The sequence below is a fragment of the Meles meles genome, chromosome 4 (genome assembly GCF_922984935.1).
Source record: "Meles meles chromosome 4, mMelMel3.1 paternal haplotype, whole genome shotgun sequence".
Lineage (NCBI taxonomy): Eukaryota > Metazoa > Chordata > Mammalia > Carnivora > Mustelidae > Meles > Meles meles.
Genome location: NC_060069.1, coordinates 163,076,054 through 163,090,181, shown reverse-complemented (window position 1 = coordinate 163,090,181; position 14,128 = coordinate 163,076,054). Strand labels below are relative to the sequence as shown.

The following is a 14,128-nucleotide window of genomic DNA, read 5'->3' as shown; positions in this document are numbered from 1 at the left end:
CTCTCAGCGTTTCGAGGGTGAATTTAGGACCCAGTGTTTCCTTAGAGCCTCACACGCTCCAGGGACCCCGACCAGACACGACCCCGCAGCACTCGGAATCCCACCCAGGGGCCCCGACCGAGTCAGGTCCCGGAGCACAGGCTTCCCGCGAGATGCCCATTTCCTCTCTAGAGTCGGTCTGGGACCTGTGCCGACACACACCGCTGCCCCGGGGCGCCCTTGACTTTGGCGGGCACAGACCCTTCTCCAGCGAGTGCGACCCCCCCCACCAGCTGCTCCAGGGAGCCGCCGCGTTCCACGCGCGCTCCCGTGGTCCCCTCTCCGCGCTCCCTGCTTGCGCTTTGTAACGCGTAAGTAATGATGGCAACGCGAATATGCGCCGTCTCCTCTCAGCCCTCCCAGAGGTCATCGGAGGTGTCCTCCCGGCCCCCACTCCCACCCCCGGCCCCCGCCAGGCTTCCAGCTGAGATCAGCAGGGGGCCGCTCACCTCCCTCCCCGAGCTGTTCCTCCACCGCACAGGGCGCAGGGCACACGCGGACAGGTCCCGTCCTTGTCGCCGCCCCTCTCCCGAAGGACCTCAGTGTCCCCCGCTGTACCCAAGGCTTGCTGGTGACCCTCTCCGTACCCCACAGCCAGTCACTGGGATTGGCAGCTGTGATCTCGGCGGCGCTCCTTGCCTGCGGTTGGCGAGGCTGGGCCGGTCTGCGGTCTCCAGGGCGCTCGCTGCCCCTGGATCTTTTCCTGAGAGTCCCTGGGGACGCAGTCCTGCCCGGTTCCTGCTGGGGGTGTTTGTTAGGTAGCGGTGTGGGTCATTCTGAGTCCTCCGCCCTGCCCGCGTCCTGACGGTGCTCGGCCAGCCCCTTCCCTGGCGCAGCCCTTGCAGCCCCGCTCAGGATGCCCCCCCTCCCAGCCCTCCCCGACCCCACACCAGCCGCTCCCTTTCTATGCTGTCTCGTTATTTCTTCTTTGCACTGGGGCCGGTCCTCCGCACTCGTTTCAGAGACAGTTTTCCTTCTTAAATTCCCTTGATTTCAGGGAGGGGAAATGGGCTCTACCCTCTGCGCGGTGACTCGCTTGTCCTCGCCCGCCTCAGCCCAGCTGGCTGCCTCCGCTGCCTTCTCCCTGCAGCCAGCAGTGCTGAAGGGCAGGCCTGGCCGAGGGGGGAGGGCAGGGGCTCCCAGCTCAGCCCGGCCTGTCCCCCGGGAATGGTGGGGAGCATCTGCGGACCAGCAAGGGCCCTCTGTCTCAGAGGCACCTCTGCCGCAGGGATGGCCACCCGCCGTTCTCATGCCTCAGCCTGACTCCACTTTCTGCAAAAATCGGGTTGTTGTCCTCATGTCGCCCCCACACCCGCCGGGGCCACAGCCCTTGTTGCTTCAAGGAAGATCACTGGGTTGACCCCTAATGGAGGGTGTTCCTGGGATTTCTGGATTCTTCTGTGGGCTGCCCGAGAGCTGTGGGTGTGTTTGCCCCAGCCCCTGGGGTCTGGTTCAGCGTGACTGTTGTGGGCAGCCATGTGACCCAGGCCCCTGAGGGGGAGCAGTGCTCCCCTGCCTCGCTGAGAAGGAGCTCCCCACCCTGCCTGGTCACCTGTTGTCCATGCCCACATGTGGACAGCAGAGGGCTGGTGCCCTTACTCTGTCCACTGATGAAGGCCTTAGGGATCTTCCCGGGGGCAGGGACTCAGTCCCATCCCCTGAGCCACACCAGCCTGGGCAAGGGCATAGAGGGGATGAACTTAGCCCACAGGGGCACCTGCAAGCTGGCAAACACCCCCAAATATTAGCCGTCTGTCATATTTAGTTAGCAACTACTGTATACCAGGGGCTGGCCATACACTTCTGGGAACATGGAGATGCCGTAGTGTCCATCCCTTACAGGCCACACACTCGGGAGAGGACACAGGCCACTATGCCCCAGACCAGTGCAGCGTGGCCTGTGTCACAGCAGGGGGGGCCCTCGCGGGCCCCAGTCGCCGGTCTCTTGTCCAGGGAGGCTGCTTCCTCCTAGAAGGACTCCTCGTGTTGAGGACTGTGGCTCCTGTTGGGAGGAAGGGTGGGGCGTCCGTGATGGACCACACTGGACCGCAGGTCAGCCTCCACTGTCACGGCCGCAGGGCCTGCCGGCCTTGCTGACCCAGCCGTAGAGTGGACTGAGTGTAGGCTCTGGGCCCAGCACCCCCGTGTCTGACCCAGGCCCTAGCAGGGTCCCTGTGTCCGAGGGGAATGGCTTCGGGAATGCCTACTTCATTCCTGCGTGCCTGGTCATTTACCCCAGGCCACGGCCAGGCATGCAGTGGCCAGGTCGGGCAGGGTCCAAGCAGTAGCCGTGGGCTCTGCCCCAAGCCAGCACCTCCTTTCTAGAGGCTGGGCCCCTCGAGCTGGTCCAGAAACGCCTCCTCTGGCCACAGATACTCTCTGGGTTCCCTATTTTCCTTTCCTATCATCTGGCCTCAGCTGAGGCCAGGCCAGCCCATCAGCTATGTTCTGATGACCTTGAACTGTAGGGCAGAGGTTCTCCAGGGGCATATCTGTCTCTCTAAGGAGGGCACGAGGAGTGGGGCCCAGTCCCAGGGCGGCTTGCAGGAAGCCACCCCCTTCCACAGCACGTGGGGACATGCGTCATGGAGCCCGCTGGAGCACAGGGCATTCCACACTTGGTGGTCCCTGGACTGATGGAGCCTGGCTCCTGCAGGACAGGCACTCCCTGGGGCCATTCCAGGGACCCATCCATCCTCTGTTCCCCTCGCATGCTCAACACAGCACATGGCCACTGACTGGGAAACAGCTTGCCACGAAATGCACATGCGTGGCTCCTTCTGGGCAAAACGCGGGGTGGGGGGTACTACAGGTGCGTTGTTGACCCTCGGGGCCTGTTTCCCTGCTGGTAAAGGGGAGACTTGTGGGGCCTGCATAACCCACCTGTGGTTTCCCCGACACAGACCTGCGCCCCCTGGACATCCTGGCAGAGGCCGTCCCCAGACACGGCGCCGCGGGCGGAGTCAGGGTGATACAGGCCCACGGCGTGCAAGGACTCCAGCTTTCGGCCGCCGCCCCCCACGCCGCCAGCTTCCCTGCATCAAGGATTTTCTTCCGATGTGACCTCTTCCCTGAAGAATTTTCGATCGTCATAACCTTGAAAGTTCCCAATCTCCCCCCGAAGGTCAGTGAAGCTCTTTACTCCTCATGCTCCTGCACTACGTCCTCACCGCCCGAGCACGCGGCGGGCACGGCTGACCTGGACTGCGGCCAGGCACTGCTCCCAGGCTCCAGGATAGCTTTGGGGTCAAGGGTGGCCATCCCGATAGGTAGCGAGATCCCTGTCACAGCAACTGTGCAAGCAGAGCCGTGGGACTGTTGCTAGGCGTTTCTACCGGTAATTCCTGCAACCGTATTTTCTGGCGGGCTGACCTGTCAAAGGCTAGGGATGAGGCTTGGAGTTCCTAGTTTGATGTCTTTCCTCGGGAAATCAGGCGATCAAATAACAAGAGGGTGTCCTTTGGGGTCCGATTACCTGTGCTTTGCAGTCCTGTCCACCCCAGTGCAGCTGACATTCCTGTCCCCGCACTCGGCTGGACACCCCCAAAGGTGAGGGCCCACGGTGCCCATTGCTGCTCCCCCACGGGGCCGGGACGGTGCCTGTCAAAGGTCTGTGACCGAGTCAGAATCCTCAGCTAAGGAAGGAAAGCCCTTCAGCCCTAAGCCTGACCCTCCTTGTTGGTTTGCTCCGGGGAAGGCGATGCTGCCCACTGTGCTCTGTGGACGTCGCTCATGAAAGTCCTCTCGTTCGTGCCTTCGGCTGTGCTGAGTTTTCTTTCTTTCTTTCTTTCTTTTAGATTTTGTTTATTTCACAGAAAGACAGATCACAAGTAGGCAGAGAGAGAGGAAGGGAAGCAGGTTCCCCGCCGAGCAGAGAGCCCGATGCAGGGCTTGATCCTAGGACCCTGAGATCATGACCTGAGCCGAAGGCAGAAGCTCAACCTGCTGAGCCACCCAGGTGCCCACTGCTGGGTTTTCTCTGCCAGTCATCGTGTCTTCCCTGTCCTATACTTTCCATTTTCTTCTGTTTTATATAAATTCCACTTCTCGTCTTGTCCACTACCGTCCTGAGCACGAGTCCAGTATTTGGGTGTGTGAACTCCGTTCCGTGGACAATTCCCGCGTGGACAATTCCTGCGTGGATAGTCCCCGCGTGGACAGTTCCCGCGTGGACAATTCCCGCGTGGACAGTTCCCGCGTGGACAGTTCCTGCGTGGCTGGCTCTGCTGTCCTCGTCCTCTTTTTATTTTCCACCGTGCTCAGTGGCGTTTATGCGGAGCCAGTGTTTCAGGACCATCTTTTACCCCAGGGCCTCCATAGAGGGTACTAAGGGCAGCGTGTGTGGGGAGCACATTCTGTCCCTGAGGGGACACTGCCTGGGGGACTCAAATTGTGTCACTCTGCAAGCATCTTTTATACACGTGGCTTTATTTATGTTGTTTTGAACACGTTCTGTCAATGAAATAACACTGAGCTTAGTTCAATAAATGTACGATAATTTTATTTATTTATTTTAAAGATTTCATTTATTTATTTGAGAGGGAGAGAATGAGAGAGAGAGAGAGAGAGCATGAGATGGGGAAGGTCAGAGGGAGAAGCAGACTCCCCGCTGAGCAGGGAACCCAGTGAGGGACTCGATCCCGGGGCTCCTGAATCATGACCTGAGCCGAAGGCACATGCTCAACCCACTGAGCCCCCCAGGCGTCCCATGTACGATAATTTTAGAAACCTATTTTATACCCGTGCACTTACAAAGTGTATTAAATGAAGCCCTCAAGCTTGTAAATGACACACGGGGTTTTGCTTGTATATGAGGGCCGTTCTGAGAAACGTTTCTATACATGGGCCGCTAAGGAGTATATTTTTAAAGTTTTTACTTAAATTCCAGGTAGTTACATAGAGAGTCGGATCCGTTTCAGATGAACAATACAGTGACTCAACACCGCGTCCATCACCCAGTGCTCCTCAGGACAGGCGCCCCCGACTCCCCATCCCCCCTACTTCCCCCAGCCCCCGCCCACCTCCCTGTGGTCGCCATCAGTGAGTTCTGTCGAGTTGAGTCTTTCTCAGTTTGCCTCTCGCTCTCTTTCTCTTTTTTTTGTTCCTCTGCTCGTGTGTTTTGTTTCTTAAATTCCATATGTCAGTGATATCATTTGTCTTTCTCTGACTGATTTTGCTCAGCATAATACCCTCTAGCTCCATCCATATCGTTGCAAATGGCGAGATGTCATCCTTTATTATGGCTGAGTGACGTCCCATTGTGGATGTACCACATCTTCTTTATCCATTCACCTGTCGAAGGACACCTGGCTGTTTCCATAGTTTGGCCATTGCGGATAATGCTGCTATAAATATCAGCATGCCTGTGTCCCTTCAAATTAGTGTTTTTGTTTTGGGGGGGAGTTAAATACCTGGTAGTGCTATTGCTGGGTCATAGGGCAGCTCTATTTTTAACCTTTTGAGGACCCTCCACACTGTTTTCCAGAGTGGCTGCCCCAGCTTGCATTCCCACCAACAGTGCATGAGGTTCCCCTTTCTCCACACCCTCGCCAACACCTGCTGTTTCTTGTGTTGTTGATTTTAGCCATTCTGACTGGTGTGAGGTGGGATCTGATCATGGTTTGGATTTGTATTTCCCTGATGATGCGTGATGGTGAGCTTCTTTTCATGTGTCTGTGGGCCATTTGGGTGTCTTCTCTGGATAAATGTCTGTTCATGTCTTCTGCCCGTTTTTTGATTGAATTGTTTGTTTTTTTGAGTGTTGAGTTTTACAAGGTCTTTATAGATTTTGGATACTCACCCTTTATCAGGTATGTCATTTGCAAATATCTTCTCCCGTTCCGTAGGTTGTGTTTTAGTTTTGTTGGTTGTTTCCATCACTGTGCGGAAGCTTGTCATTTTGGTGAAGTCCCAATAGTTAATATTTGCTTCTGCTTCCCTTGCCTCAGGAGACATGTCTAGAAACATGTTGTTATGGCTGATGTCACAGAAATTACTGCCAGTGTTCTCTTCCAGGATTTTTATGGTTTCAGGTCTCACATTTAGGTCTTTCATTCATTTTGAATTTATTTTTGTGTGTGGTGTGAGGAAATGATTCAGTTTCGTTCTCCTGCATGTGGCTGTCCAGTGTTCCGGGCACCATTTGTTGAAGAGACTGTCTTTCTTCCACTGGATGTACTTTTCTGCTTTGTCAAAGATTAGTTGACCACAGAGTTATGGGTTATTTCAGGGTTTTCTATTCTGTTCCACTGATCTATGTGTCTGTTTTGTGCCAGTACCAAGCAGTCTTGATGATGACATCTTGATGACGACAGCTTGAAATCCAGAATTGTGATGCCCCCAGCTTTGGTTTTCTTTTTTAGGGTTGCTTTGGCTATTCAGGGTTTTTTTTTGGCTCCAAACAAATGTCAGGATTGTTTGCTCCAGCTCTGTGAAAAATGTTTTTGGTATTTTGATAGAGATTGTGTAAAATGTGTAGATGGCTTTGGGGAGTATAGACATATCATTGATATTCATTCTTCCAATCCATGAGCATGGTATGCCTTTCCATGTGTCCTCCTCAATTGCTTTCATAAGTATTCTATAGTTTTCAGATATGTTACCTCTTTGGTTAGGTTTATTCCTAGGTATCTTACTGGTTTTGGTGCAATTGTAAATGGGATTGATTCCTTGTTTTCCCTTTCTGCTACTTCACTATCAGTGTGTAGTAATGCAACAGACCTGTACACTGATTTTGTATTCTGCCACTTTGCTGAATTCATGAACCAGTTCTAGCAGTTTTTTGGTAGGGTCTTTTGGATATTCTAGAATATCATGTTGTCTGCAAATCGTGGTAGTTTGACTTTTTCTTTGCCAATTCAGATATCTTTTATTTCTTTTTGTTGTCTGATTACTAAGGCTAGGACTTCCAGCACTATGTTGAATAAGAGTGGTGAGAGTGGACATGTCTGTCTTGTTCCTGACCTTAGGGGAAGAGCTCTCAGTTTTTCCCCATTGAAGATGATGTTCACTGTGGATTTTCTTATATGGCTCTTACTGTGTTGAGGTATGTTCCCTCTATCCCTACTTTGTTCAGGACTTTGTCATGAATGGATGTTGTACTTTGTCAAATACTTTCACTGTGTCTACTGAAATGACCATACGGTCCTTATCCTTTCTCGTGTTGATGTGGTGTGTCACGCTGATTGATTTGCGAATACTGAAACACCCTTTATATTGAATAAATCCCACTCAGTTGTGGTGAATGTTTTTAAATGTATTGTTGGATTCAGTTTGGTAGTATCTTATGGAATTTTTGCATCCGTGTTTGTCAGGAATATTGGCCTATAGTTCTCTTTTATTAGCAGTGCCTTTACCTGGTTTTGGTATCAGAGTAATTGCTGGCCTCATAGAATGAATTTGGAAGTTTTCCTTCCTTTTCTATTTTTAAAATAGTTTGAGATGAATGGCTATTAACTCTTTAAATGTCTGGTTGAGTTCCCCCGGGAAACCATCTGGTCTTGGACTTTTGTTTGTTGGGAGTTGTTTGATTATTGATTCAAATTCTTTGCTGGTTATGGGTTTGTTCAAGTTTTCTATTCCTGTTTTGGTTTTGGTAGTTTATATGTTTCTAGGAATTTATCTATTTTTTCTGGGTTGTTAATTTGTTGGCATATGGTTTTTTGGGGGGGTTGTTTTTTGAAATTTATTTTTTTATTTTATTTTTTATTTTATTTTTTATTTATTTTCAGCATAACAGTATTCATTGTTTTTGCACCACACCCAGTGCTCCATGCAATACATGCCCTCCCTATTACCCATCACCTGGTTCCCCAACCTCCCACCCCCCCACCCCTTCAAAACCCTCAGGTTGTTTTTCAGAGTCCATAGTCTCTCATGGTTCATCTCCCCTTCCATTTTCCCTCAATTCCCTTCTCCTCTCCATCTCCCCACTTGTTATGCTCCACAAATAAGTGAAACCATATGATACTTGACTCTCTCTGCTTGACTTATTTTGCTCAGCATAATCTCTTCCAGTCCCATCCATGTTGCTACAAAAGTTGGGTATTCATCCTTTCTGATGGAGGCATAGTACTCCATCGTGTATATGGATCACATCTTCCTTATCCATTCATCCATTGAAGGGCATCTTGATTCCTTCCACAGTTTGGTGACCGTGGCCATTGCTGCTATAAACATTGGGGTACAGATGGCCCTTCTTTTCACTACATCTGTATCTTTGGGGTAAATATCCAGTCGTGCAATTGCAGGGTCATAGGGAAGCTCTATTTTTAATTTCTTCAGAAATCTCCACACTGTTCTCCAAAGTGGCTGCACCAACTTGCATTCCCATCAACAGTGTAAGAGGGTTCCCCTTTCTCCACATCCCCTCCCACATGTTGTTTCCTGTCTTGCTAATTTTGGCCATTCTAACTGGTGTAAGGTGATATCTCAATGTGGTTTTAATTTGAATCTCCCTGATGGCTAGTGATGATGAACATTTTATTCTCTTATGATTGAATTTCTATGGTGTTGGTTATGATCTCTCCTCTTTCATTCGTGATTTTATTTATTTTGGTCCTTTCTCTTTTCTTTTCTTTTCAAGATTTTATTTATTTATTTTCCAGAGAGAAAGAGGGGGAGAGAACAAGCATGGGAAGCAGCAGGTAGAGGGGGAGGGACAAGCAGACTCTCTGCTGAGCAGAGGGGAACAAGCAGACTCCCTGCTGAGCAGGGAGTCCATTGTGGGACTTGATCCCAGGACCCTGGAAATTATTACCTGAGCTGAAGACAGAGGCTTAACTGACTGAGCCACCAAGGTGCCTTATCCTTTCTCTTTTGTTTTTGATATGTCTGGCAGGAGGTCTGGTCTATCAATTTTATCAATTCTTTCAAAGAACCAGCTCTTAGTTTCATTGATCTGTTCTACTGGGGTTTTTGTTTGTTTGTTTCTGTGTTATTTATTTCTGCTCTAATCTTTTTTTTTTAAAGATTTTATTTATTTATTTGACAGAGAGAGAGGTCACAAGTAGGCAGAGAGGCAGGCAGAGAGAGAGGAGGAAGCAGGCTCCCTGCGGAGCAGAGAGCCCGATGCGGGGCTCGATCCCAGGACCCTGAGATCATGACCTGAGCCGAAGGCAGCGGCTTAATCCACTGAGCCACCCAGGCGCCCCTGCTCTAATCTTTTTAAAAAACAGTTTCATTTATTTATTTATTTGAGAGAGAGAGAGAGAGAGAGAGAGAGAATGAGAAGGAGGGAGGATCAGAGGGAAAGGGAGAAGCAGACTCCCTGACAAGCACCCAGGTCCCTGAGATCATGACCTGAACAGATGCTTAACTGACTGTGCCACCCAGGCACCCCAATTTCTGCTCTAAACTTTATTATTTCCCGTCTTCTGCTGGCTTGGGCTTTATTTGCTACTCCTTCTCTAGCTCCTTTAGGTGTAAGGTTAGGTTGTGTATTTGAGACTTTTCTTGTTTCTAGAGAAAGGCCTGTGTTGCTGTATACTTCCCTCTTAGAACTGCCTTTGCTGCAGCCCAAAGATTCTGAGCTATTGCTTTTTCATTTTCATTTGTTTCCATGTATTTTTTTTTATTTCCTTTTAATTTTCTGGTTAACTTGTTCATTCCTTAGTAGGATGTTCTTTAATCTCCATGTATTTGTGATCTTTCCAAATTTTTTCTTGTGTTTGACTTCAAGTTTCATAGTGCTGTGGTCTGATAATATGCATGGTATGATCTCAATCTTTTGGAACAGTTGAGACGTGATTTGTGACCCAGTGTGTGATCTATTCTGGAGAATGTTCCATGTGGGCTCAAGAAGAGTGTGTGTTATGCTGCTTTAGGATGGAATGCTCTGAGTGTATCATTAAGTCAATCTGGTCCAGTGTATTGTTCAAAGCCCTTGTTTCCTTGTTGATCTTCTGCTTAGATGATGTGCCCATTGCTATGAGTGAGATGTTAGAGTCCCTTACTATTGCTGTATTATTATCAATGAGTTTCTTTATGTTAATTATTATTATTTTTGTACATCATTTTTAAAAATTAACACATAATGTATTATTTGCCCCAGGGGTACAGGTGTGTGAATTGCGAGGTTTACACACTTCATAGCACTCAACATAGCACATACCTTCCCCAATGTCCAACCACCCTCTCCATACACCCCTCTCACTGGCAAGCCTCAGTTTGTTTTGTGAGATTAAGGGTCTCTTATGTTTGTCTCCCTCCCAGTCCCATCTTATTTATTTTTTTCCTTCCCTACCCCCCAAATCCCCCCCTTTGCCTCTCAAATTCCTCATATCAGGAGATCATATGATAATTGTTTTTCTCTGGTTGACTTACTTCACTCAGCATAATACCCTCTAGTTCCATCCACGTCATTGCAATTGGCAAGATTTCATTTCTTTTGATGGCAGCATAGTGTTCCATTGTATATATACCACATCTTCTCTATCCATTCATCTGTGGATGGACATCTAGGTTCTTTCCATGGTTTGGCTATTGTGGACATTGCTGCTATAAACATTCAGGTACACGTGCCCCTTTGGATCCCTACATTTGTATCTTTAGGGTAAATACCCAGTAGTGCAATTGCTGGGTCATAGGGTAGTTCTATTTTCAACTTTTTGAGGAACCTCCATGCTGTTTTCCAGAGTGGCTACACCAGCTTGCATTCCCACCAACAGTGTAGGAGGGTTCCCCTTTCTCCGCATCCTCACCAGCATCTCTCATTTCCTGACTTCCAGCCATTCTGACTGGTGTGAGGTGATATCTCATTGTGGTTTTGATTTGTATTTCCCTGATGCCAAGTGATGTGGAGCACTTTTTCATGTGTCTGTTGTCCATCTGGATGTCTTCTTTGCAGAAATGTCTGTTCATGTCCTCTGCCCATTTCTTGATTGGATTGTTTGTTCTTTGGGTGTTGAGTTTGCTAAGTTCCTTATAGATTTTGGACACTAGCCCTTTATCTGATATGTCGTTTGCAAATATCTTCTCCCATTCTGTCAGTTGTCTTTTGGTTTTGTTGACTGTTTCCTTTGCTGTGCAAAAGCTTTTGATCTTGATGAAGTTCCAATAGTTCATTTTTGCCCTTGCTTCCCTTGCCTCTGGTGAAGTTTCTAGGAAGAAATTGTTGTGGCTGAGGTCAAAGAGGTTGCTGCCTGTGTTCTCCTCAAGGATTTTGATGGATTTCTTTCTCACAGTGAGGTCTTTCAACCATTTTAAGTCTATTTTTGTGTGTGGTGTAAGGAAGTGGTCCAACTTCATTTTTCTGCATGTGACTGTCCAATTTTACCAACACCATTTGTTGAAGAGACTGCCTTTTTCCTATTGGACCTTCTTTCCGTCTTTTCAAAGATTAGTTGACCATAGAGTTGAGCGTCTATTTCTGGGCTCTCTATTCTGTTCCACTGATCTCTGTGTCTGTTTTTGTGCCAGTACCATGCTGTCTTGATGATGACAGCTTTGTAATAGAGCTTCAAGTCTGGAATTGTGATGCCACCAACTTTGGCTTTCTTTTTCAACATTCTTCCGGCTATTCGAGGTCTTTTCTGGTTCCATATAAATTTTAGGATTATTTGTTCCATTTATTTCAAGAAAAAAAATGATGGTATTTTGATAGGGATTGCATTAAACGTGTAGATTACTTTAGGTAGCATGGACATTTTCACAATATTTGTTCTTCCAATCCAGGAGCATGGACTGTTTTCCCATTTCTTTGTGTCTTCCTCAGTTTCTTTTATGAGTACTTTATAGTTTTCTGGATACAGATTCTTTGCCTCTTTGGTTAGGTATATTCTTAGGTATCTCATGGTATTGGGTGCAATTGTAAATGCGAAAACAAAAACTGAAAGAATTTGCAAACACCAAACCAGCTCTACAGGAAATATTGAAAGGGGTCCTCTAAGCAAAGAGAGACCCTAAGAGTAGTAGATCAGAAAGGAACAGAGACAATATACAGTAACAGTCACTTTACAGGCAATACAATGTCACTAAATTCATATCTCTCAATAAGTACCCTCAATATTAATGGGCTAAATGCCCCAATCAGAAGACACAGGCTATCAGAATGGATAAAAAAACAAAACCCATCTATATGTTGCCTACAAGAAACTCATTTTAGACACGAAGACACCTCCAGATTTAAAGTGAGGGGGTGGAAAAGAATTTACCATGCTAATGGGCATCAAAAGAAAGCTGGGGTGGCAATCCTTATATCAGATCAATTAGATTTTAAGCCAAAGACTTTAACAAGAGATGAGGAAGGACACTATATCATACTCAAAGGGTCTGTCCAACAAGAAGATCTAACAATTTTAAATATCTATGCCCCCAACATGGGAGCAGCCAACTATATAAACCAATTAATAACAAAATCAAAGAAACACATCAATAATAATACAATAATAGTAGGGGACTTTAACACTCCCCTCACCGAAATGGACAGATCATCAAAGCAAAAGATCAACAAGGAAATTAAGGCCTTAAATGACACAATGGACCAGATGGACATCACAGATATATTCAGAACATTTCATCCCATGAATACACATTCTTCTCTAGTTCACATGGAACATTCTCCAGAATAGATCACATCCTGGGTCACAAATCAGGTCTCAACTGGTATGAAAAGATTGGGATCAATCCCTGCATATTTTCAGACCACAATGCTCTGAAGCTAGAACTCAATCACAAGAGGAAATTTGGAAAGAATCCAAATACATGGAGACTAAACAGCATCCTTCTAAAGAATGAATGGGTCAACCAGGAAATTAAAGAAGAATTGAAAAAATTCATGGAAACAAATGATAATGAAAACACAATGGTTCAAAATCTGTGGGACACAGCAAAGGCAGTCCTGAGAGGAAAATATATAGCGGTACAAGCCTTTCTCAAGAAACAAGAAAGGTCTCAAGTACACAACCTAACCCTACACCTAAAGGAGCTGGAGAAAGAACAAGAAAGAAGCCCTAAACCCAGCAGTAGAAGAGAAATCATAAAGATCAGAGCAGAAATCAGTGAAATAGAAACCAAAAATACAATGCAACAAATCAATGAAAGTAGGAGCTGGTTCTTTGAAAGAATTAATAAGGTTGATAAACCCCTGGCCAGACTTATCAAAAAGAAAAGAGAAAGGACCCAAAAAAATAAAATCATAAATGAAAGAGGAGAGATCACAACTAACAACAAAGAAATACAGACAATTATAAGACCATACTATGAGCAACTCCACGCCAACAAATTTGACAATCTGGAAGAAATGGATGCATTGCTAGAGACATATAAACTACCACAACTGAACCCGGAAGATAGAAAAAACCTGAACAGGCCCATAACCAGTAAGGAGATTGAAACAGTCATCAAAAATCTCCAAACAAACAAAAGCCCAGGGCCAGACGGCTTCCCAGGGGAATTCTACCAAACATTTAAAGAAGAACTAATTCCTATTCTCCTGAAACTGTTCCAAAAAAAAGAAATGGAAGGAAAACTTCCAAACTCATTTTATGAGGCAAGCATCACCTTGATCCCAAAACCAGACAAGGATCCCACCAAAAAAGAGAACTACAGACCAATATCCTTGATGATCACAGATGCAAAAATTCTCACCAAAATACTAGTCAATAGGATTCAACAGTACATTAAAAGGATTATTCACCACGACCAAGTGGGATTTATTCCAGAGCTGCAAGTTTGGTTCAACATCCGCAAAACAATCAATGTGATACAGCACATTAATAAAAGAAAGAACAAGATCAATATGATACTCTCAATAGATGCTGAAAAAGCATTTGACAAAGTACAGCATCCCTTCCTGATCAAAACTCTTCAAAGTGTAGGGATAGAGGACACATTCCTCAATATTATCAAAGCCATCTATGAAAAACCCACTGCAAATATCATTCTCAATGGAGAAAAACTGAAAGCTTTTCCGGTAAAGTCAGGAACACGGCAGGGATGTCCATTATCACCACTGCTATTCAACATAGTACTAGAAGTGCTAGCCTCAACAATCAGAAAACAGAAGGAAAATAAAGGCATCTAAATCGACAAAGAAGAAGTCAAACAATGACTCTTTGCAGATAATATGATACTATATGTGGAAAACCCA

The 14,128-nt window shown here is 46.7% G+C and overlaps 1 protein-coding gene across 1 annotated transcript in view; it reads left to right on the top strand.

Moving 5' to 3' along the window:
* Positions 1 to 374: 374 nt before the first annotated feature.
* The window catches only part of TSPEAR (thrombospondin type laminin G domain and EAR repeats), a 67,946-nt gene continuing 54,192 nt past the window's right edge, over positions 375 to 14,128 (top strand). Inside the window, exons 1-2 of the mRNA XM_046003721.1 lie at positions 375 to 414; positions 2,943 to 3,163. Coding sequence (XP_045859677.1) covers positions 375 to 414; positions 2,943 to 3,163 — 261 coding nt within the window. The remainder of the gene's footprint in view (positions 415 to 2,942; positions 3,164 to 14,128) is intronic.